Source organism: Triturus cristatus, chromosome 5_2 (assembly GCF_964204655.1).
Source record: "Triturus cristatus chromosome 5_2, aTriCri1.1, whole genome shotgun sequence".
NCBI lineage: Eukaryota > Metazoa > Chordata > Amphibia > Caudata > Salamandridae > Triturus > Triturus cristatus.
In genome coordinates this window covers 388,948,702-388,975,190 of record NC_140588.1, presented here as the reverse complement: position 1 = coordinate 388,975,190, position 26,489 = coordinate 388,948,702, and the positions used below count along the sequence as shown (strand labels likewise).

The 26,489-nt window shown below is 42.8% G+C and overlaps 1 protein-coding gene across 1 annotated transcript in view; it reads left to right on the top strand.

Moving 5' to 3' along the window:
- The window catches only part of LOC146823048 (uncharacterized), a 567,962-nt gene extending 542,318 nt beyond the window's left edge, over positions 1 to 25,644 (top strand). The window contains exon 30 of the mRNA XM_085606614.1: positions 25,011 to 25,644. Coding sequence (XP_085462740.1) covers positions 25,011 to 25,204 — 194 coding nt within the window. The 3' untranslated portion in view covers positions 25,205 to 25,644. The remainder of the gene's footprint in view (positions 1 to 25,010) is intronic.
- Positions 25,645 to 26,489: the final 845 nt, after the last annotated feature.

Sequence of the window (26,489 nt, the reverse complement as noted above, 5' to 3'; positions counted from 1 at the left end):
TCTAGTATAGTCCGAGACCCAAATGTATTCCTAGTACAATACTGTATGTCAATGGAAAGAATATATCTACAACAATTTATGTCCCCTACTGTAATATGACCCCGAAGTCAAGCACTCCGTAGCTAGAATTCCCTTGCCTGAAGCTATGCAAATTTTAGCTAGTTAGTTAGCTAAGTAGTTGACTACTTTATGCACGTATGTGTTCATGACTGTGGCGATAGCCACTCCATTTGTTTTCTCTCTGCTGTCAATGGTAATGGTGTGTACAACATAGTTGGTGTGATCCTGTAAATCCCCACTGAACTGACCTCCCTTATGGTTACATGTCTTTACTCTAACCAGGTCGCCGTCTTGGATTGATTCCTTTGTATATACTCTAACTTTATATCTTCGAACACAGAACTTATTTCCACCCCAGGAACATTAGTATCTATTTGAATCCTGTTAAACATGATGATCCTGGGAGGAGTTAGAATGTTTACTTACTCAGTTATATAATCCTTGAATTAAATATGCACATTGGAATTTGACTGAGACCAATACATATAATATTTCCATGGGATTCTAATATTTCACTCTACCTATTTTATATCCTTCTTTTCCTATGTTAATCAGGTAAGCGTGCCAAAATATTTAATAAAAGGAACACTTGACTAAGTTTGTCATTTGAAGAATTAGGGAGTTCAACAGATAATCATACCACAACTTTGGCACATAATAATTATTAAGCAGCAAACGTATATGCCTTAGACGGAGAAGTAAAGATAATTAGTCTGATGGAAAATCAAAAGGGAGCAACCGTACGAAATTTGAATTCCTCCAAAAAGGAAAATTAGTCAACAACTTCATGTATCAACATTAATATATTACCACATATTGAAGAGGATACCTTGTGGATTAACAATATAGTTAAAGCCTCTGTTGGGCAAAAATGATAACTAATTTGTACAAATATGGCATGGCTTCTGTCATATATCAAATGTTCCTTGGATCTCTTATTGTTAATAGTAGACGAATTAGCAAAAGTGATAAAAAAGTTGGAAATTGAATTCTAGGAGATTGAAGATGTACTTACGGAACAATATGAAGTAAACAAGTGGAACAGTGTTTTAGAAGACGTGAGTAAAAAATAGATAGTTTCACCACGGAAATCAAGACAAAAAAACATTATAACTTTAAAAAAGAGGCCATAGATTATAAATTGATAAGGTCTAAAATTGTGTAGTGGCCTACACAAAAAAAGATAAGCGAACAATTGACTTAACACATTATAAAGACATCCGAGGAATCAAGTTACTCAGAAGGTGAGGGAGGATCTCCATTCTATCTAGGGACAGTGCAAAAGCACTTTCATCTACATCAAAGCATAAATTGGATGAGAGTCTAGAGTTAATCAAGACATCTGGTCAGTCCAAAGATACATTTTTTCTAATGAAAAGTCTCATGACTAATGAAAAAACATGCACGAGGAAACCACTAAAAGACAAGGAGCCAAAAGAAACTCTAGTAGTCAACATTTTTTCATAACGCCTAAGTCATAATGTATTGTAAGTTTTACAAGAGGGGACTTCATTTATGCTAACTTAGCGATCAAATCCTCTCAAAACAGATACATACATTTTCAGGATCATGAGAACTTTACATCTGAGACACGTGTTTGAGAATGTAATAACACCTCTGATAGACAGTCAGAAGGAATGTACAAAAAATTCAATACACAATACAAATTAATTCCCAGCTTGTCATAAAACTTTAAACTCATTGAAAAGCATAATTATTCTAGATATTAATACAATCCAATACAATAAGAACCATAAATAGAACTCTATTATTTTTATAAAGGAGACAATATTATGTAAACATGTTTGACTAAAAGAACGTAGCTAACATTCCAAGTGACGGACAAAGGAGGATCCCTAATAGTTATGAGTACGTCCTACTATGACTCAAAACTACATGAACTTATAAATACCACCTGTGTATACATAAACTTGGGAATAACTCCCCAATTGTTTTTTTTCTAAAATACTTGAAAATTTTGGACACAACAACAAAAATGTCTTGTTACCAAAATTTCCACAGAGTCTGCGGTTGTATTTTATTCCTAAAATTTACAAAAACTTAAGTGGCCCATCATGAACATGTCGGTAAATACATTGATACTTTCTTGCAAAATGTTGTTCTACAGTTACCCAACTGATGACACAACAATTTCTTTTGCAGCATTCAGATTACTCCATAGGTTAAAATCTTTGTGTGTGTTCTTGATGTAAACACCTTGTACACTCCCATCCCCCATGCTGACGGACTGGATGCTGTGTGATGGTTTTTGCTGAGACAACCCATAGAAAGTGCACACCTAGTTTTCCTGTTACAATTGATGACATTTATTTTATACATGAGCTATTCTTAGAATATGAATGATTATTTTTTACTTTGTAATGGAACTTCAAAGGGGTTCAGCAGCACCTCAATATTATACCAATTAATTTATGGAAAATTTGAGTATGAAAGCATACAAGCAATTTATACATGGAGAAAGGTGTTGTTACACAAACACTTTATCAATGTCGTCTTCATATTATGGAAAGGTCCTAACTAATATTAGAACATTGCCTTCGGCTCGGGCCTTTAACGCTGGAGCTGGCCTTTAACAGCCGGTATATCCCACGGTGGGATATAAGGCTATATTGAAGTTCTATAAAATGTCTATCTAAGGATTCAATTTACAAGTCATCTCAACCAGCAGGAAATTACTTTCCTAGGTGTTAAATTGTGGTGCACAAAAACAAGTTACCTACCACAATATACACCAAGAAATGGAAATAAACAACATGTTTTGTTACACAAGTTTCCATCAGAAAGGATTGAAGGGTAATCTTCCAGTTGACCAAGTGATAAGAGTTAAAAGAAGTGTCAGCAATAATGAGAAGTGAGAAGTACAAATGCAACAGATGAGAAAAACAATTCAAGAGACAATCCCAAATCTGTATGAGAACAAGCTAAATCCAAAGTGAAAAGCATGCAACAGTCTGAGTTATTGAATACTAAGGTGAAAAATCAAACAAGAAGAAATGTGTTTGTGTCCAAATAATCAACTGTGAGATGCATCTTTAATTGCAGAGGACAAACAAGGGATCTAACCCTGTCGAAGTCGAGCCCATGTGGTGTGGTTATCAGCGAAAATTAATTAAGATATCCTTATATAGGAAAGACATATAAAATTTAGGAAGCATTTACTTGTGATACCATTAAATGTGGCTTTCGTTCAAAATGGCCATGTGTGAATATATATGGGGGCAAAACAGAAAGGAAGATGAAACAAGATTGTTTGACCATAAAAGCAACATACAAAATAAGTGTGAAGTAGTTACCTTAGCCAGATATTTCATGCAGGCTGGACATAACATCAGTCAATTAAGATTTCAAATAATATAAACCATTGATAATAGTGTTAAGGATGTACAAAATCCTCTATCAAGAAGAGAAATGTATTGGATTTACATTCTCTCCAGCATGCATCCCCTAGGGTTGAATTAAAGAACAGAAATCTCTTGTTTTTTGTAAACGAACTACACTATCATCTACAGTCAGACAGCTGTTTTCCACATCAGTAAAATGAACGATTGGATTTCAGGGACATTTCTAAGATAATTATATATGTGGTTGTTTATAATCCATGATATCAGAGATGCTGTAGTGAAACATATCCTTCTAAAACTGATACTGTGTATAAGAATTCTAATAATGATATAAGAGGTTGTTCACAATGTGAGGTATTAGTCATGCGGAAGACAGACAATGAGTTCGCTAAATGGTACTGCAACACAAGCACCATGCTTTAAAGAACTTTATAAGGATGCCTTCAAGAGGCATCCTTTATGTTTTAAAGGACTCTCACCCACTATAATTCCTAGTGGCATGTTTCATCATCGGTACTTTCTGCAACTTGACAGGCTCAACCTTAATCATGACTGAATAAATGAATGAACAATATTTCTAAAGCACGGTGTTACCACAGAAAGGTGTGTCGAGAATTCTACCATCAGATTTAGCACCATTACAATTGTAGAAAGAGCCAGGTTTTTAGGGCTTTCAAAAGGAGAGATAATCAGGGATATGTCATGGTGAACAGTAAGGAATTTCATAGGTTGGAAAAAAAGAGTGACATCCAATCCGACTATGGGCCTCATTACGATGTCGGGCTGACATTGTTGCGGTTTGGAACTGCCTGACTTCATGCCAGTGGTTCTGACCGCAGAATTAGGATGCGACCTCCCTGGGCGTTCGCAAACATCCATTTTTCATTGGAAGCTTGTGCTGCAGGCGGAAAACACCCACAGAACAAGCTTCCATTGAAACATGGATGTTTGTAAACCTGTGGGTGCCCCCCAGGTCCCATAGTGGAGCGACAGGGGGGTGGGGGCCCGGCAAGGGGTCCCCAAAGTCACTTTCCGACCGCCTTTCCATGTCAGAAAGGCTGACATGGAAAGGCTGTCGGAAACCAACATCATAATCCCGATGGCGGAGCCAAGGCTGGCTCCCCCGTCATTCAAGAGATTACAAATCTGCACCTCTTCCGATGGGATGAGGAGCCGAATCCCTCGCGGGTTTCCATCCAACAGCCATCATCATAATACAGTGGTCAGAGGGAAACCCTAGATGTTGGACGGGAAGCCTCCGACAGACTGTCAGATGGCCTTCCATCTGACGTTCAAATAAGGCTCTAAGCTGGAATTGGGGCACCTGAAGCAGCAATGCTCTAGAAAATCAGAGGATACAAGAAGGGGATTGGAGATGTATTTTTCTGGTTATAAACATCAGACCAACGCCCTTGATATCTTTGAAAGTCAGGCATAGAGCCTTGGAGCCATCAAGGAGCACTTCTGTTTTTTAGGAGGTGAAAATTGCCTAGAGGTACCTTAATGGCTGCTCAAAGTTTTATTCCAGGACCCCCTGACAAGAATAAAATTGAAAGGCGATGCTACAGGAGCAGGTGATTGACTCCAGCGTCTATGGGTCTACATGTTTCAGCCCTAAACCTCTGCCTGACTGGTCAATTGGCTTTCGTCAGGACCAAACGTAGATCCCAACACAAACCCCAATGGGTTATTTTCTCTCAAATCAATACACCCTTAGTCCCAGTATTCTGTCTGTGTGATTATCACTAGTTGAAGCACTCCACACATAACAATCATACTGAGCTCTTTCCTGTAGTATCTGTAGATCAAAAGAGAGACAACATTAAACATATATTCACAGCTGATATTGCATGTTGTGAGACACAATGAGCACTGCACACTAATGTATGTAGTGGAACAAACAGGGGTGCATTAATTGCCAATTATCTCTGAACCATTTCTCTTATAGCCAGTGGGCCTGAACTATACCCATTTTGATTGTAAATCCATATTTTGTGTTTAATTGTTCACGCATACACAGCAAATCGTGGTAAAAATCATTCTTATTCAGCACGTTCATTGCTCCCCATAGAATTTTAGAGGCGGACGGATCTTGTAGTCACAGTCTGAAGGAGGATAGGGAGATAAACATTTGAACCATTAGAGATACAACAAGGTAAAGGATGCTCCCTTCCTTTTCAGAATTTACTTTGCCAAAGGTTGACACTCTAATGCCTGCATGTTGCTTGTGATTCATTTTCTATACTGTTTGAGTGTCTTTCTTTCCACTTTCGTATCACGTGGTGAGTGTCACCTGAAGCACATCAATACGTGTGGTGAAATCATAAGGCAACATTAATTAATATCGGGGCAACACAGTATCTTTAGTTTCCAGCCATCGTAATTTCTGTTTAAAAGGGCCTGAACAAATATCCTACCATGTGAATTGTACACTACTCATCCATAAGAATGTCAACTCCAGGAGGTAGAAGGAGATCTAATGTCAAAATATGTCAGGATTACTGAAATGCTGACAATAAAAAGCAGGTAATGAGATTATGTATGTACATGATGCTCTTACAACCATTTCCCTTCGAATGCTTTAAGATGCATAGTGGTGAGGTGACAGAGTTTTTACAGTATACCCAATGGAACCAGGTTAGAATAAAAAACATGTAACCCTTTGAGAGGTCAGTCCAGTAGCAATTTATGGGAACATGCAAGCGATGGCCTGCACACCATTGACAGCCAAGAGAGGACACGCGGAGCGGCTACCGCCATAACTGTGAATACATATTTGCATAAACTGTGATGGAGATGGGGAAAGATGATGGAGGGCTACTTCTATTACATGGTTAAAATATGCACAGTTCCAGGCAAGGAAATTCCAGCTAGGGAGTGTTCAACTTGTAGGCCATATTGCAGTAGGGGATGTAAATCGCTGAAGGTATGTTCTTACCCTTGATGCACAGTGTTGCAATAAAATTACAATCTGGGGACCATAACAGACAGACGTCACGTCTTTGACATTGAATAAAGAACAGAGAAGACATTGAAGTTGGCTGCCATTAATTGAGTGATATTTAAAATGTCAAACTGGAGGCGATTTGTGAAGCTAATTGTAGTAATGCATAAAGAGAACACCTGGCTGTAACTCCTTAAGGCATATGAATGATTATCATTTGAATAAATTGTGAACATTATTAATCTTTTTAATGTAACAGATGCATTAGAGTATACCTGTTTGAAGAAGTGCGTTCACATGTGCCATTGCTCTGTTTAAAGCACATTATACACAGCACCCTGACAATACCCTGAAATGCATTGTGGCAGCACAGTGATATAAGCTTTGCACTCATAAACTGTGTAAGAGAAATATCGAACTAAAATGAATTTTTGGAGAACTGAGTTTAGTCAGAGAACATTTATCTGATTTTCGAATTGTGCAAAAATTATCACTAACCAATGGAATAAGTGTACCAAAATAGATTCATTCTAGTTTAGTTTGATGACAATAATTATATTTATGCCATGGAAGTGAAAATAAATGTAGCAACAGTAGTGATAAACACACATTCATACATTTATTACTACAGTGCAAAGGTCAAATTCCGGTTTATTACCACTGTAGAGCAAACTTGACATGAGGAAAACACTGGGATATATTTACAAAAAAATGTTGGAGCAAGGAGCTGTGCCAAATTTGGCAGCACCGCGTTCCGACATTTTGAAAATGCAGGGTTGTGTTGTATACGTTGTACCCCTGGGTTTCCCCTAGCACTAAACACTTGATAATGGTGATCTGCTCTTTCTATGTGTGCTTCAAAATGCAGTGCACTTGGAAAGAGCAAAAAACAAGGAGAAATGAGTAATTTCTCATCATATCGCTATTCTAATTCCTGGTATTCCATGGCGTTAGATTTTGGTGCTGGCTCAGCCGTGTAAAATCTGGGGCAGCGTCAAAAAGCAATGGGTGTTGCAGTGGAACTCCCACAGCATCACTAATTGCACGCCCCTTTTCCGCAGAGGACTGCGGCAGAAGGGGGCTTATTTACAAGGTGGCGTTAAACCACGCAAAGAGGCTTAGCGCCACCTTGTAAATATGGAAAATGGCACTGCACCTAAGGAGCATCAAAAAAAGTGATGCTCCGATGACGTTAGGGGCTTGTAAATATGTCCCACTGTTTGCTGCCTTGCAGTTTACATGTTGGAACTACTTTACGCTTGGAACCAACCTTCTTTATAGTCATTCAATTTGTAAAATAATGAGTGCCTGTCCCCACAGATCTGGTCAAAAGCCCACAGTTGGAGCTAATATATTTCTGCATGCCCATTACCAAGGCTACATACACCTCGAGGCTCTTTCATCCACTGGCAGACACTCCCTGCAACTTTATGTCACTCTTGCAGGTTGCTACATTTTCCCTTTGTGACGGTTTTCTCTTTAGCGTCCTCCTTATTTAGCATTTGTGTGTTTTCCCTCTCTTGATCTCAGGATAGGTCTGAAGAGGGAAAATAAGTGCAAGTCCCTAAAAATGAGTTCAGGTGGCCCACAGAGGCAACCAACTGCTCAAATTGAGCATTACATCATGGGATGGTGCCTCTTAAATGTGATTTCACCTTTCAAAAGTCATGGCCCTCAATAGTAATAAAGAGCATAATATTCTCTGACCTGACAATAAAAATAAATCTGATCTAATAACACTTGTGGCAACTGTACTAATAAACACACATTCGCACATATAATACTACAGTGCAAAAGTGACATTCTAGTTAATTACCACAGTAGAGCAAACTTGACATGAGAAAAACTCTGCCTTGTGTCTTGAAGTTTACATGTTTCAATTACTTTACACTTGGAAACAACCCTCCCTTTAGCATGGGACCGCTTCAATGTGATTGCTCCTATCATGAGTCATGGCCCCTGTAGTGCTTCAGTGAGTGGCCTAATGGAGCAGGCCTGGAAAGGCAATGCGGCACTGGAAACTGTCCTGAGCAATGGTGCATCTCTCTTTTTATCCTGGAGGTCACGCCCGACCTCTAGACGCGCGCTATGTCAGACGCAGCTGACGTCATGGTTCAACACTAAAACTGTATATCCCCCCCACCTTAGTTGTGAAGTAAAGAGTTCTTGGTGAGCACTGGTGTACCACGGCTGCCATTCACCCCTGATAAAGTCTTTGAGCATGGTTGACCTCTGTGGGTGTGGTCGCAGATGGTATCTTTGGTGGTGTCGCTCCTGGGTGTCTGTTGTAAGAGATGGGGAGTCACAGGATTGGCTTGGAATGGCAGTGGGAGTACCGCTATGTGCCAATCGGGCATGTTCTCCAGAGTCTTCTCTTCATTGGGAAGGAGTGACAGATTTGGTGCAATAATGCGGGGCTCTATGATCTTACTGCAGGTGGTTGTTTTTGGCTCTGATTGCTATCAGATGGGGAGCTTTCTTGAACCATGAGACTTTACATATGATTGTCTCCATTCCTCGAGTGGCGGTGATCATGGTGCCTTTGCGATTGACCACAACCCATGTCCCTATCTCATAGGGGGCCCGTTACTTCCCTCCCAGATTATGATCTCGGAGTAACACAAGATCACCTCTGCCAAGGTTATCATCTTTGGGATCTCCAGTCTGCAGATGCCTGGTTGTTGTTGTTCCTCCTCCTTTGTTGGTTGTCTGTTACCTGTAGTTGGCATGGTCGTCACGCAAAAGTTGTGGGTAGTATGCCCTGGACCCCCCTCCTGAACATCAATGACGCCAGGGAACATTGCATCACACTGTGAGGGGTGGTGCGGTATGCCCTTAGAAAACTATGCAGCACCCACTCAGGATCATTTTGCTGAGCCACACAAATTCTGAGGGCTTTTCTCAGAGTCTTCATAAATCTTTCAACATCCCCGTTTGCTTGAGGCTGCCGAGGAGTGATGTGTCTATGGGTGTTGTTGAGGCTGTCGAGGTAGGTTCGAAAAGGGTGCTCTTGGAAGGGGGCCCAATGTCGGGCCTCACAGTTACTGGCAGGCCAAATACAGCAAAGGTCTCTCTAACTTGGGTTCTATGTGTTCAAATGCTGTGCTATGGATGACCTCTAAAACAGGGAACTTCGGGTAGGGGTCAACGAGGACCAGAGCCTACCACCCATCTGAAAAACTCCCAAAGTCGATGCTCATTTGCACCCATGGGGCCATGCTAGGGTCAAGACAACGTCTTGTAGCTCTCTGGTGGACCACAATCAATGTCCACGAAGGACTAGTCTACCTCATGTTCAGTTGAGCTCAATTCTGTTCTAGGCCGTTTCTCGAATCATTGTCAATTTTCTTGCACTTCACGAGGAATGTCTCCCACTGATTTGACCTGATGGCTTCCCTGGCTCGTTGTTGACATGAGTCCTGTCGTGTGACACATATTAGTTCATCAACTGAGAGAGCTCGGGGGATGACTGCCTGGAATATGATCTGAATATACAGCTCCGTCTGCTGGTCGTCTTCGGCACCTCTCCTCAAGTGTCTGGAGAGGAAGTCTACTGGGTTGTCCATTCCTGTCCGACACTGGATGCTGAACTGATATTGTTGCAGCTGGACTGCCCATTTCTCGATACAGGACAACAGATTGTTGATGTGCTCGAGAAAACATTTTCTAGTGGATTGTGATCCATGATGACTCGGAACGTGCGTCCTATTAAATACAAATAACAAGCATTTGCAATGCAATAGGTCTCCCATTGACAGTAGTTTGAGCCATTGCCATTGTAAATTACATTGTCTTTTATTTGTTCTTTTATTTGTAAAATATAAATAAAAGGCAGTGTTATTTGCTATGCTAACATTTTAAACTCTTGTAAATGGGAGACATATTGCATTGCATTTATGCGAGCTTGAGTTATTGTCACTGAGGCTCGCGAGCTGTGCCCAGATTTTCGATATTTATTACAAATTGTCAATGTGCATACCAGCAAACACCGGCTCAAATTAAGGCCTGTTATCTTCAAGGCTGGGGGAGGGGTAATCAACAGCACATCGACCAGAGCTCAGCGGTCCAGTTAGAGCGCCAGGCAGCAGCCTAATGTTATTGTAAACAAGCTGGAAAGAAATGCTTCGACTGTGCTGCTGCTGAGCACGGTGTCCCTGAACTGTGACCCGTGCTGGGTATTACATTATAATTTTAAAAAAATTAAAAAACGAGCGCTGTCCATGGGCATGGTAAAAATAAGCGGCTCTCTTGAGGGGAGACATGCTAACAACAGAACGTAATTAAATCTTTTTTTAAACTTGTGTTTTCAGAAAAGTTACATCCTGAGGGAGATAGGGGCATATTGAAAGGACACGGGTGAGGAGCAAATGAAGGGAGATAACGTTTATTGCGGAGCTGTTGTTTGGGAGTGGGGAGGTGTGCTGTGTCTGCCTGCTGTTACTGTGGCAGCGCTGGTCTGCTTCTTGTGAAGAGTTGTCACAACAACATTGTAATTTAAGTGCGGTGAAGCACCCGAGGATGTGATTACATCTGAGTTAAAGTTGTGCATTGGCAGAAATTACAAGCAGGATGCTCAATGTTGTTTAAATAGTGATTTCATATATGTTATGTTTAAAATGTTTGCATTTATTAGAGTTTGCTGATGTGCGGTCCGGCAAACACCATCTTAAATTAAGTCCCCTGCAGGGGATTACTGCGCCAACATTAGAACTGACCCCTTCCCTCAGTGGGTCGCACTCAGACGGGCTCTCTGACAGCCTCCTCCTGCAGGTCTCAGACAGAGGTGCGCAAGCTGTGCCCACATTTTTTATATTTATTACAATTTGTCAATATGCATATCGTCAGACACCGGCTTAAATTAAGGCCTGTTATCTTGAAAGCTGGAGGATGAGTAGTCAACAGCACACCGACCACAGCTCAGTGGTAGAGAGAGAGCGGCATCAAGCAGCCCAACACCATTGTAAACAAGCTGGGAAAAAAATTCAGTGCTCCCTTCAATATGTAACACAAAAAATGGTGCCATACGATGCAGGTCAAAAAATGCTACTAACACAATACAACATATGGCCTCTACTAAAAGTAATTCACACCCAACAGTATTTAGGTTCTCTCCAGCACACACACACACACACGCAGCCCCGGCCTGGGCCAACATTAGAACTGACCCCTTGCCTTGGTGGGTCGCACAGAGACGGGCTCTTTGGCAGCCTTCCCCTGATGGTCGCAGACAAAGGCATGTAAACTGTGCCCACATGATTTGTTTTTATTACAATTTATGGATGTGCATACCAGCAGACACTGCCTTAAATTAAGGCCAGTTATGTGCAAGGCTGGGGGAGAGGTAGTCAACAGCACACCGACCAAAGCTCAGCGGTCGAGGGAGAGCGCCAGGCAGCATCCTAACGCTGTAAACAAGCTGGAACAAAATGCTACGACTGTGCTGCTGCTGAGCGCGGTGTCCCTAAACTGTGTGCCGCGCTCGGTATTACATTGTAATACAAAAATACAAATACAAAATTAAAACAAATGAACGCGGCTCATGGGCCTGATGAAAATAGGTGGCTCTGGATATAAGCAGCGTGCTAATTTGGGTGCAAACAAAATAATGAGGATGATGCTTTTTTGATAGACATGTTTATTCTCTCACACATATAAAAAGCACACATACGTATGTTTATTGGACGAATCATAGGCCTGAGATAACAGCAAGTCTAACTGTTGCCACAGTGTTATTGGAGGCGGAATGAGAAGTTGATACGGGCGAAAAGGCGCAACGGTAACTAGGTCATTTCTAGAAAAAACATCAATTTATTAAAACTTTAATGACTACAATTTACTTCTAAAACAGATACTTTATAACTTGTACAGTGCTCCCTTCAATCTGCAACAAAAAAAACGTGGCAGATGATGCAGGTACAAAAATACTACTAGCACAATATGGGCTGCACCAACTTTAGAACTGACCCCTTGCCTTGGTGGGTCAAACTCATACAGGCTCTCTGCAAGCCTCCTCCTGCTGGTTAAAGACACAGGCACGCGAGCTGTGCCCTGCTTCCGACGCTCCCAGGAACCACCGCCGCACGACCCACAGTAGGAAGAAACTCCAGTAGAACTGAAACCTTGCCTCGGTGGACCGCACTCAAACAGGCTCTCTGGCCTCCTCCTGCTGATTGCAGACACAGGCACGCGAGCTGTGCCCTGCTCCGGACGCTCCAAGGAACGCCTCTATGTGCACAAAACAACAAGCTGCTAAGGCTGCCGCAGTGTTTAACAAGCTCTTACTTCCCAAAAAATAAAAAATAAAGTTTGTACCCTGTACTTAATGGAGAGCTTCTAACGCCGCCAAATGTTGTTCAGGTCCGGATGGGTGGAGCCAAAAAGGAGACAGGGCGGTAAAAAAAGCCTAATTGCAAATCACAACACAGTGTTTACCATAAACGAGGACGCAAGCCAATCAGAAAGATGGGCGGGGCTTCATCTCCACTTCCAAAATCTCCTCTACCACAATATTTCTCGCAGAGCGTTGCAGCGCATGCGCGCTGCAACGCTAGGCGAGACCTAGAAATGGGTGCAGCCCCATTTGATGGTGAGTGTGCCACACTCAATTTGAGCATAGCGCATCTCAATTTTGGAGAGGGCGTGGCTTGCAAAGGCTATTGGTGCCCAATGGTCAAACTGTTATTACTGCACTAGGATGGCTCTATGCCTCACTGGGCTGGCGTTAATAATGAGTTCCGTTTCAAGGGAGTGGTCAAAATAAGCCATTGTTACAAAGTGGAGCAGGAAACTTGATTGTTTGGAAAGCTGTTCCTTGGGATGTGCCCTAATCCCACTTCATCTTGGCTATAGTGAATACTCTCAAAGAGTCTGTGGGGGGGAGGTGAGATTAGGACTAAATCGGGCCCGATAGTTCATCATGCCAAGAAAACTTTGGAAATCGATGTTGGGGTGGGTTGTTCTTGATGTCAGTGGACATTTTTGGGTCTACCCTGATTCTGTCAGATGACAATATGTAGTTGAAGAACTCAACTTTTTGTTCGAAAGAGGAACATTTGGCAATGTCATGTCGGGCTACTGTCAGATATTCTTTATAGAGCTGCGCGGATGTGCATGTAGTGCTCACCTTTGGATTTGGACTGGATGAGAATATCATTGCTAATGTTGATTACTCCTTGAAGGCCATGTAGAACCTCTTGTATTAAATTTCATAATCTCAGCGGCTGAGAATATGCCAAAATTTGGCCTGGTGTGGCAGCACAGACTAAGGTGGGTGGAGAAATTAGTGATACATCTGTCTTTGGGGTCAAGAGTTAATTGATGGTAACCAGAGTAAAGATTGATCTTCAAAAACCACTTGGCTCCTGTGAGATCAGCTATGATGTTGTACATTGCGGGCGTGATGTGGCATCGGTGCAGATTCTCAGTGCTCCTAGCTGTTTGGGCTTGGGTGTAATCACCAATGGGGAGACCCAAACGGTAGGGTTTTGACTTTACTCCTAGCTGATTGAGCCTTGTGAGCTCGTTCTCCATGGCGGAGGAGGTAAATTGGGACACGGTGATGCCGCAGCACATCTGGCTTGTTGGACTCATCAATATGCAGTGTAACCGTGTAGTTTTAAGGCACCCCAACCTTGCCAATAGACCAAGACCACTTGCCCTTTTGCAGCTGATTAGTGTGTCACCTCCTTTCATGGTGATGTAGAATTTGGCGTGTATCTGATCACTCCCCTGGCAGACTGCACTGGTAAAGGCTTCCACTATGGGAAGGAGGGTATTACTCCAATAGTTCTTGCTCTGGTGCCACTTAGGGGTGGCTTCTTTTCAGGGTTTCATAGGTATCCCATGCTATCACATTGACTGAGGTGTCGGTATCAGTGAGTGAGATAAAGGGCTGTCCATTGATTCGCACTCTGTATACTTGGTGTGGCTGGTTTCATGGTGTCTCATAACTGGTGTAGGAGAAAAAGAAGACTTCCTCATCACTGCTCTCCAAGGTGGTTTACAAGCCTATGTGGCTCAGGGGTTTCCTGGGCTTGTCAGGTGTGTCTGCTTGGACAGTTTGGTGGAGGTGCGGGCTGGCAACTGTGCATTTCCTCCACCATCCGCTAGTGCTGCTGCGGCAAACTCATGTAAAGTGATTGTACTTTCTTCACTACGCTCACGTTTTCCTCTGCGCCGCGCATTGGGCTGGAGGATGATGGTCTTGTCTACAGTAAGTGCAAAGTGACACATTGGTTGTGGCTTTTGCGGTGTGTCCAGTGACTTGAGCTTGGCACACCAAGTCCATGGTTTTGGTTTTGATTCTTGTTTCAGACGTGGTTGGTGATGTCATGCTTATGTTTGTTAGGCCCTCTGCCATGCGTTCTGCTCCGCTGTGTGACAACTCGTGTGTGAGGCCCAGAGTCAGCATGTCTTCCAACTTCATGGCCGGCGTCCTCATCATTAGCCTCCTGAGCACAGTGGATATGCACCCTTTGATGATCTGAGCTCTGACTTCTTTGTGGGGATCGGCATTTGGGAAAGTGCTTGCTATTTAGTGAGCAACACATAGAATCCATCAATGGGCTCATAGTCTCTCTGTTGCACTTGGCGAAGATTGAAGTGCTCAAAATCTGGGTTGATCTGCGGGCTGAACTGCGTATTGAGAGCAGTCACTGCTGCGTCATAGTGTTCTTCATCACCAGTGTTGGGGAGATTTTCAAATAGTTTGAATATTTCCTCACCGGCATAGTGTAAAAGTAGCGACCATTTTACCATAGGGTCACTCTCATGGGTGGCCCCTGTCGCAGGATTGGCAAGTTTGCTGAAAGGCAGGAGTACATTATTCGCTAGATGGGTTGGATTACCAGCTGTCTGCATCACAGTCACAAGAGGGCCTCCATCGTTGGCCGGCGCAGCAAAGGTAGGGTGCAGGCTGGGCCAATCTTGTGACATATTGGGGAAAAGGGGTACATGAGGAGAAAGTGACCAGGAAGAGCTGAGCAGAGTGGCAGGCAGTAGGTGATGCAGGCGCACGCTCTGTGAAGGGCGAGGAGTCTGTGCCTCAAGATATAGTTCCGCTGGGCAGGACTCACCCCTGTGCTGAGGCATATCACTGGTGGACCCTTCTGTGGTGCTGCTGGGAGTTGAAATAGGGCCCAACACGTGGCCTATGAGGTGATGTGGAGTAGAGGAGTCCATTGGCTGGGTGCTGGGGTGTTAAGGAAGGATCTCCGTGCACCACTATCTCTCCCCAGGAGTGGCTGCAGAAGGGCTGTGGGTCTAGGCAGTCACAGCATGCCAGGTTTTGTCAGGGCACTATTAGGAGCTCCCTGGGAGGAGAGTCACATGAGCAGTGCTCAAAGCTGCAAACCAAGCCGGGCGTCACAGCAGGTGAGCAGCCTGATGGACTGGAGCGTTCAGTCGCTGTCCTCGCGGTCGACTGAGGAAACAGGGAGGTGGCAGTAAAATCAGGCAGACACCACGGGGCACAGCAAGCAAGTGCACGCAGGTGGGAGCATGCTGGGACTGACCTCATCGCCACTGTGGTGCTCCAGTGAGGGGCCTAATGGAACGAGCCAGGAAAGACTATGCAGCACTGGAAACATACTCTATGCACACTGGAGAGCTGATATTATGAACCCCGCCCAAACAATGGTGCATCCCTTAATTTAGTGCCTGGTACGTCAGGCACAGCTGACGTCATGGTTTAACACTGGGACAGTACAGCCCCCAATAGTAACAAAGAGAATATTACACCCTGCCGTGGTAGTGAAAATAAATGTGATCCAATAACACTTTTTCTTCGGTTTGGGACAAATATACTATTAAACACAGATCCACACTTTTATTACTACAGTGGTAATGTATTATTATTTCAGTAGAGTGTAACTGGCTTGAGGTTTTTATGCATCTTATGAAAATAAATATATATGGTGCAACACTCAATCTACTGTGAAAAAATGAAATTAATTTAGGATTGAAATGAATTTTTGAGCCAAAATTAATAAAAAAAACAAAGAGACATAATAGGATTGGGAAATAAATTACTACTGAGAATAATTTCAAAGTAATGAATTGATCTTAAAAATGACATGGAACCCTGAATTCTGAAGCCCAAGTTGCAGCCTTATACGATCAATAAAGGGCCCGTATGACTGAACTTATAACCATGATGCAACCATCCACCTGATGGAGCGACTTGGCATATCGTAAGAGACCTTGTAGGGTGATGACGTCCTGATCCAACAGCTGATGAGTGGTGGAAGACATTAGGGCCCATATTTATCACTGTTTCAAACCAACTCAAGGCAGCAAGTCACCTTGCTGCACTGCTTGAAAGGGAGAGGGCAGGAATGCATTGTATTTAACATTACACACCGCATTCCTGCTCTCTGCCGTCGCTGGTGCACAGATATTTGCCTAGCGCCAATGCATGCACCCTTGCACCATGGTGAAAGGGTGCCTGCATTGTGGGCAGGATTGTTTTTCTGCAGGAAGAGGCACCTTCCTGCACAAAAACAATCACGGAAAGATGAAAAAACTAGGAGAAATAAATATATTTTTCCTCACTGCACCTCTGGTGGGGAGGTGTACAATTCTGATGCATTCCCAGGTCTACCAGTGTTGGTAAATCTGCAAATGTGTCAGAATGCATGGGTGGATGAGTGGGAACACCCATGCTCCACCTATGTTACACCTCTCTGCCAAAGAGTAAAGTAAGGCAGCGATTTGCTCTGCCTTGCGTTACTCTAGATTTATCAAGCCACGCATCTAATTTAGGTTTTTTGTTGCCTTTGCTTACCCTTGCATGGTTCAAGGGTGAAGCAAAACCTTGATAAACATGGGCCTATGCTTTTGCCAGATGCATCATATGGCATGGATGGATAGGATATCTAATTTTCTAAACAATTATGACTGCTCGTGATAATCACAAATGCCCCACAGACATTCAACATAAGCCACCAAAATTCTTCATCCGAGGCGGGAGATGGGAACATCGATGGAAGATTAACTTCCTTAGCCCAGAAGAAGCCTTTTGCTGGAAGTACAGCTCCAGACATTGAATTTAGGCCTCTGAACATGCCATTAAAATCCATACACAGGAGCGCACACAGGATCCCCTGACACCTGCCTGACAAAAAAGAAAACAGAAATGTAGTTTTCGTTGCCATGAACCTAGGATCAATGAATTCTAGTGTAATGCGAGAGCCTATTGGGATATTGCTGACTTTGGCATTGAAATTCCATGGCAAAAAATGAAGGGCGTACAAACATTTTGGATATTTTGTCACCTTATTCCAAGCATGATATGTTCTATGGCACTTGTAGTAAGGTTGATAGAATACGGGTCCCATTTTTTCAGAGCAACATGTCTGTCAAAATGTACATCAGGCCCTAATCAACAACCTAGCTATGAAATCCCTTTGCTCCATCCAATCATTTCCAAGCTCAAGAGCAGCATAAAAAGGTGTTCGATTGTCTCATAATGTGGCTATTGAATGGTCCAATAGATTTGCACTGTTTCTTGTAGACCGGTAATTATTCATCATACACCATCAGAGTTTACTGCGTAGTATACTGCTGAAGAGCATGCCCTGTGGATAATCCTCAACTTTCAGACTTATAATTAGCTTGTCCCGGGGGCTTGACCCCAAGAACAACCTAGATATAGAGGCAAAGTGCTGTGGGGAAATTGCCACCATGTGGATGCTGCCAGCATCTCTGATGTTGGCCACCACTTGGTCCTTTCCAGAGATGGTCCACACTGGGTCGCAACTATTATCTCTGACTATTGCCTGTATTTTTTATGAAGGTATTGGAACAGTCAGGATGGACCAGTTACGGATTTGCTACAACATCCACCTACCAGGATTTCTAGTCCCGAAGTCAGAAACAGAACCTCCAGAGCTGGGTACTGGAGGAGGAGGCAAAATGATCTAGGCAAGGCATGCCAAACATGAGGCACAGAGACAAATATTGCTTCAGGCAACTCGCAAACTCATGCGAACTAACAAAAGATGCTACTAAAAATGTGATCTTAAGAATTGTCTTTCTCCCTGAAATAAGATTCAGATAGACTCAGTAGATGACTCTCTGTGAATAATCCGCAGGCAGGGTTGATGCATGCTATTGTTACAGTATTGACAGCACTGGGGTCAGTAAATAGCAATCAGCTATTATTGAAATGATAATACACTCCCATTTACATCTACTGCCTGTGATATATGTTGGCCATGTGTTTATGTGCATTTCAGCCTTAAATAAAGGGATTTCAAGTTATAGTCCAAGAAGATAACTTTTGTCAAAATTCATTCATAACTTTAAGATCGGTATGTATTTAATTCAGTAGGAGAAATAACATTTAATAAAGGTTGTAATCTTTGTACCTAAATGTTTTGCCCTATATTAAATTCATTTAGACCTCTTCATTGCGTGTTTAACTCAGTGCTTATTTTTTATACAGTGATTGCAGGCGGTAGGTACTTATTCTCATTTTTGCTGACCAGTACTTATTTTTCATGATCAGTCTTTGACCCAAAGTAAGAGCGAGAAAACAGTAACAGGAGAAAGGAGGAAAGGTAAGGTAGGAAAGCCCTCACAAAGGAAGAAACTAGGGATGAAAATAATTCTGCAAGAGTGAGATATCAAGACAGACAATACAGGATAGCCAGAGAAGAGCCATAATATGGCAACCCTATTATGGACTCTTCACTTCCACTGTTTACAAATCAAGCATTTGCTTAACCACATTGGCTGTAATAAGAAGTGGGACCGTTTTTGGCATGTATAGGAAACTAGGCTTTTGTTACAAGTGCCCCCCTTCACTTTCTGCCCCCTTTGTAGCTACTACATGCTAATTTTCAACTCTGACAGTGCACTAACGCCTACTAACCAGACCTCAGTGCCAGTGCTCCTTACCTTAAAAAATGGTCTAATTGTCTTACAACTGGCTAAGGACTTTAGTACCCCTGTAAGTCCAGAGAAAATGGTACCCCAGGTACGTGGGGCATGAGTGCTAAAGAGGGTCCCTGAGGTCTGCATCATATCGTATCCCACCCTAAGGGACCCACATACAAATTCCACACAGACTGCCATTGCAGGCTATGTGACAGGGTGCAATCCATGAGTGGGAACATGACATGATACACTCCTGTGTGTCATGCCAAAGTCACTGCATCTCCTATATGTAAGTCATCCTTATAGCAGGTCTTTGAGCCCTAAGTCAGGGTGCATTATATTTTATGTGAGGATCAGATATGCCCCTGTGATGTCTAGTTCTATTACTAGATATTGCAAGTGAGCAGGGAGCCATCATAAAGTATTCACTGGGCACTGGTAGAACCGAAGTTCCCCAGCCACAGAATGGATTCACTGAAATATATTGTGTTTGGTATCAAACACCTCATATTAATAAACCCACACTGATTCCAGTGATCAATTTATTATTGCATACACTCAGAGGGCACCTTAGAAGTGCCCCTGAAAACCTACTAACTACTGGTGTGCTGCTGGACTGGTCCTAACCAGCCGACCACCCCAGGGGTGAGGGCCTTTGCTCTCAGGAGGTCAGGAACAAAAGACTGCTCGGGCAGAGGGTATTTACACCCGCTCTCATAGGATCACCTGCGAATTAGCATTTTAAGACAGGGAGCTTCAAAGAGCCCACAGCCTTTGGTATGCGAACCTGGCTTCCCTCACAGGAGAGGATGCCAACACCCCTGACCTGAGCTCTCTGGCTCTAAGTCAGGGGGGGAATAAGCTATACAGGAGGGATGTTACACTGCCAGGCTAGACACACCTCTAGGGGGACCAAGCCCAAAGGAAGTTGTCATCCAGTGGGTGTAGTGACCCCAGGCTACTACCATCTACTCCACTTAACGCCCCAAAATTGAGTATTTAGGAAACAAAGAAGAAGACTGCTGACCTGAGAACCGAGGGGCACAACTGATTTAGCGTCAACCCTGTCAGCCTGCCCGATGCACCCGACCTTTGTGGAGCAACTGAATCGTCCTGCCACTGTGCAGAGCTCAAAAAACCCAGAGGGCTGCCAGAGCTTTGCCAATTGCCAAATGAACTCCCTTGGAGTAGAGGAGCTAACCCAGTGAAGCCGCAGGCACCACAGAAGTGGGACCTGGTACACCGGCCTGCCGCTTATGGAGTGTACTGACTGAGCATCCACCCAGGAAGAGGTAGCAGCGCTTCTACATGTCAGATTTGTCTTCCCTCCAAGTGCAGGGCTGCCAGGATGAATCAGAGCCACACAACACCAACACTTGGAGTACCGGACCCCTTGCAGTAGCCAAGGCTTGTTGTGTCCAGTCCAGACACCAATGCCGAGGAAGACTAACCTGCATGTCGAGGGACTACAGGGGCAGTGAGACCCACATTGTGAGGGGCCCATCTGTCCTGTTTGCCCCTCTGTAGCAGAAACAAAGACCAAGAATGAGTCTGCAACTGCCACCACCCAAAGCCTCAAAACACCTATGCACCCGTGCTCCAGAGCCTGAGTCCAAGAGGTGTGATGGTGCCAACAGGGTCCCCAGACCCACAAGAGCTAGGCAAACCTTTTGTTTGCCCAGACTGGACTTCCAGTCGCCGTCTGCAGCCTTTTTCTGCAGGCTCCCTCCAACTATTAGTGACTTCAGCACCTGATCTGATGCCAAAAGACACCACTGCACCCAAGCCCCACCGCCTAAGCAGAAGTGCACCAAGGATGTGCCTGCATACCCGAGGATCTCATGGGTCAAGCCCCACCCCCCCCCGGGTTACCTCGGACTGGCCTCCCAGTCCCAGCTGGCAGCCTCTTTCTGACCGGATCATTCACCCATTAAAGTGAATGGGATAGCCGGCGCAGTGACACTCCTCTGCACCCGGATGCCCCAAAGCCCCTCAAGGTGATCTGTTGATGTGACCTTGGATCTTTCCTCATACACACCTTAATTCCTGATGAGCAGTCCCTTTAAGTCACTGCTAAGTGCCCGAATGCAATGCATGTTTTTCCTCCACGGTATAACATTACCGATTCAGAAATCTCACAGCGTCTATTTTTAAAAACTAACAATCCATAACCCAGAAAGAACTTACTCGTTTCCGATGCTCATGGTATCTAAATTTATATAAAAGTATGTGTTAATTTTATAAATAGGTGTCAGGCTTCTTTATTGAGTGTGTGTCTTTTGTGTATGCAATAAATGCTTAGCACTACCCTCTGATATGCCTCACTGATTGACCACACTACTATAAAAGAGAGCATTTGGGGTGCCATTTATGCCTCTGTAAACCCTTTGGAATGCCTTTGCAAAAATAGGGGTACCCCTGACTAAATTTCCTAAAGCAGGGTCTAAATTCCAAGTTTAAACAAAACTTTTAGGAAATGCAATAAAATGTGGACCTTGAAATATACAGAAAACAATATGTAACCAACCAGATGTTATTGTATATCAAAAATATATGTTTATTTAAACCAATTATATTTTATATATTATTTTCTATTTTTGTTAAAAATTGAGAAAATGATATCATAAAAACAGTTTCACAAAATGTACAATACAGGTATTCATTATTCAACACTTTGATGGTCCATTATCCCTATTGCAGGTATGCAGGCATACTCACGCACTCATACAGTACCTATTACTATATACATTTTTCTGTGAGAATATCATATGCAGTTTGTATGTAGTTTAAGGAAAAACGTGGACCAAACAATGAGGTGACTACACATCAATTCTTAACACATGGTTTCCATATTAAAAAGCATTCATATTTGCTATGGCTGAAGAAAATTGCATGTCCTACGCATGTTTTGGCATTACTCCTTCATCAGGTAGCCATATATGCAAAGATACCTAAAGAAATATATTTAAAGAAATAACCTTATAAGTTACATATTGAGGGTCCTACTCAAAAGTATCTGCTCAGTTGAGAGTCAGGTCTAATATGCAGAACAATTATTTTAATTTAAAACTTGTCACAGGAAAACCAGAAAAAGGTGATGAAAGATTTGAAAGGAAAAAGTGTTGTTGTTTTTTGAAAAGGAAGTCCAGTAGTGGACTGAATCATAAGGCCAATAAAGATCCTTCAAATTACTGAATACCGTGCGGTGTTCGAAAAAGGGCAAAAATTCAAAAAGCACCAAAGATAGAGAGGAAATGGTGTATGTAAATGAAGAGCCTTAAGTATACAGCTCAGGTCACTAATAGAGTCTCGACTTCAGACAGCAGATGTCGGCCACAGACCTGCATGAGGTGAGTCTTTGGTGTTTAGGCTCAGGCCAACACCGTAAGTCATGCGATAAGTGCGCTCTCATGCATCCAAAGGGTGTCTGAGACCTGGAAGCACAGCTGTATGTTGTTGAACACAAGAAGAAACAGTGCTCTTCCCACTCCTGATCCAAGTTGTGGGAGTGGACCCATTACCAGACCCATACCGATGCCTGTAAAGGCTTCTACTCCGGTCCTGAGATCTACTCTGATCGCCAGTATCTATGTCACCGGTGACAGATGAGGATCTAGTGCCAATGCCAATTACTGATCCCGAACCCACTTTGGCTCGAGCTTGCCCGATATCATTATATGAAATCACAAATGTGCAATGGGTCATCATGGAACCTGACTGTAACCCAGTGCCTTGGCCATGTTACCCCAGCAGACGTTTGATTATCTTTCTAGTTCTAAATCTGATCCTACAGAAGAGCAGCAGACACCCCAGGATTTTGATGAAGATTTTGACAAAGATGGTTTGCTCACCTTCTCTATACTGATAATGATTTAGAGAATACTCACAGGACCAAGTCATCTGGATTGGACAAGGAGCATGTGGTACCCGGGCTTTCTGGGCATGAGTGTTTGTCCTCCACTCATGCTACCACTTTGCAAGGCCTTCCTTTCTCAGAAACAGAGCAGGGCCCTCCACCCAAATCAGAGAAAACTAAATTAAATGCATATGTGTGTATATTGATTGCCAGCAGCTGACTGAGGTAACTGATTTTCCACCTGAGGTGCTGGATGTTATTTGTGCCACCAGGCATCCTTCTATGAAATCCATTTATGCCAGGCGCTAGGACAAACTTGCAGTCTGGTGTGGCATTTATAAGACTGACTACTTGCAAGCAAAGCTGTCTGACGTCCTTTTGTTTATTTTGTCTTTGGCCCTGCAAGGCCTTGCAGTGAGCACTATTAAAGATAATTTGTTAGCCTTTTTGGACTTTCCACGTTTGTCAGACCAACTGTCCTTGTTTAAATCACCTGTTGTGATAAAAATGTATCAAAGGTTTGACACACAAATTCCTTCCCACACAGTTTGTAATGCCACACTGGGACCTTACCTTGGTCTTAACATTTGTCATATGTAGAACCTTAGAGCCGATGCATAGATACTCACTTCATCTTCCTCATTGACATTATGCCAGCCTGTCACATGAGTGAATTTCAGGCAATTTCAGTGCACCTGTACGACACTCACATCTGCAAGAGGAGCTTTTACATTGATCGTACCAAGGACCATTGATTCGACAATCAACATTTTATAGAGTTCTCCAGATAAGGTGGGTAGCCCTCTATATTGAAGATCTGCTATGAGCTGTCCAAGAAGCAGTCTCCGGAAGGTTTCAGAGCCCATTCCACCAGAGTTAAGGCTGCTACCACTGCCTTTGTACATGGACTGTCCATCATTGACATCTGCCAGGCTGCGACATGAACATCAGAGCATTCATGTACAAAGCCAAAATGCCATGCCAGCCAGGTTTAGTGAGAAGGATATTTCATCTACTCGATCCTTGAAAACGTTTTGGTCTGAGTCCATGCAGAACCTCACCTGAGGAGCTGTAGCTTTGCTATCTATTCTAAGGTGAGGAATCTGTGGTTAGGAGTATCCTTCAGAAGAACACATTACTTCAGTAGTGCTCTTTCTGGTGGATACTGTTTATAACCTCAGATGCCCACAACCCTCCTACCCTCCAATCTGTGAAGTGGCCTCTTTATAACATCTAGAAAGGTCTAAAATAAGTGTCTAGCATATCACTAATTGTTCATGTTCCATGTCTGAAGGCACGAACATAGAAAATATAAGAATATGATGTCAGCGCATGTGGTAGTTATTATATGTAGCTCTACTCCGTCACTAACAGGGTGGTGTGGAGTCAGTGCAGAGCTGCGTAGCTCCACCAAGCAGCTCGTGGGTGCACTGCTTCTGACAAAGATTCCCGGATTCAGTCTGACGCATAGGAAGTATTCTAAGGTGAGGAATCTGTGGTTAGATAGAGTATCCATCACAAAGAGTATTACCAAAGGTAAGTAACTCATTTTGAACTAATGCTTGTCTTCAGTTTTCAAACGTATGCATTTAAACTGCACACAGAATTTTGCTGCATATAAATCAATGGACTGGGGATGGAGCTTGAGCTTGGCTCCATCTCCAGTCCATTCATTTATATGCAGCAAAATATCTAGAGTAGGACTGGTCACTTTCATAACTTATAAAAGAAAATAATTTTGAATGGGGCCAAGCAGCAGTGATTAAGGAGAACTTGAGGTTCAGTGTTCATCAAGAAGATTTAGAACAAATTCCCAAAGAAGTGTTAGTCTAATTACAAAAAAGGTAGTTTGGGGTCGCCAGATATGATTTTTATAAAATTAAACATTTTCTGATGTGTCTGTACACAGGTTCCCAAGGACCCTCAGGCCACAATGGCGAAGGTCTACCAGGTCCTCCTGGAAACCCTGGTGTGGATGGAATGCCAGGCACACATGGAAAGCGTGGACTTCCTGGAATCAATGGTGTTTGTGACTTGTCATCATGCTACTCTGCCTACAACATGAGAGAAGACCCTTTCAGGAAAGGACCTAACTTAAATTAATTCTTCTGTGCTGCCTGTAGAATCCGTGAATGCATAGTATCTGATGCGCCATTCTGCCTCCAGCCACCCCATGGGAATCCTCCAAACCAGTAACAAAAGGTTGAAACATTAATCTCAGGAAGGAAGCCGCTCTCTGTGAAATTATCTTTATATAATTGTTATTGTTATTCATTGAATGTTGTAAAGACACATTTTTGTTGAGTTGTTTCCATTGATCATTATTAAAGTAAATTTAATGAAACAAAGATGCAGGTTTTCTATGAATGAACGGATGAAATAAATTTGAGATCACTGCCATAATATCATTGTAAGTAATATCATTGTCAAAAATATCAGGAAAAAAATATCGTTTACCAAAGTAGCGAGATCCTATTCTCATAATGGTAAGCATAAAAATATAGGAAAAAATATTGTTTACACTAAACTGATCAAAAAATAGACGGTAATATGGATTTTTAATATAAAAAAGTTTAAAGTAGTAAATGTTAACTATTTCATTATTTCATTTTAATACAATGTAAATTAAATATATTCCACTAATATTTAAAAAGATATATATATATAAATATTCACTGAAAAAACCATAGGTTTCACACACGTTATAGTTAGGAATTAGCATTTAAAAAACCTTGCAAATTCACTGAAAAAACCATAGGTTTCACACATGTTATAGTTAGCGGAAATTTTACTGATAAAAAACCAATGAAATTCCCCCGTTATAGTTAGTGCAGGCAACTATAACTCACGCGACCGCAATCCTCTGCTGATGCTAATACTGTATTTAGACACTTATTTGCCCATGTCTTCTTCCATACATTTTTAGCTATACATATATTACAAATATTTTTTTTTCATAAAGACACATATGTCATCAGCAGAAGATGTGTGAAACCTATGGTTTTTTCAGTGAATTTGCAAGGTTTTTTAAATGCTAATTCCTAACTATAACGTGTGTGAAACCTATGGTTTTTTCAGTGAATTTGTACGGTTTTTTAAATGCTAAGTTACTTTACCCCATTCGTGGCGTGCGCGCCCACTTAACGCAGTTCGTTCCGTGCGCGCACGGTGCGCTTCGCGCACCGTGCGCGCACATTGAGCACGCGGTGCGCTTCGCGCACCGCGCGCCCACTTTACGCAGTTAGTGCCGTGCACGCACGGTGGGCACGCGGTGCGCTACGCGCACCGCGTGCCAACGTTACGCTAGATGGGCCATGTACGCACGATGCGCTTCGCGCACCGTGCGCACATGGAGGACATATGATGCACTTCGTTTTTAAACGTAATA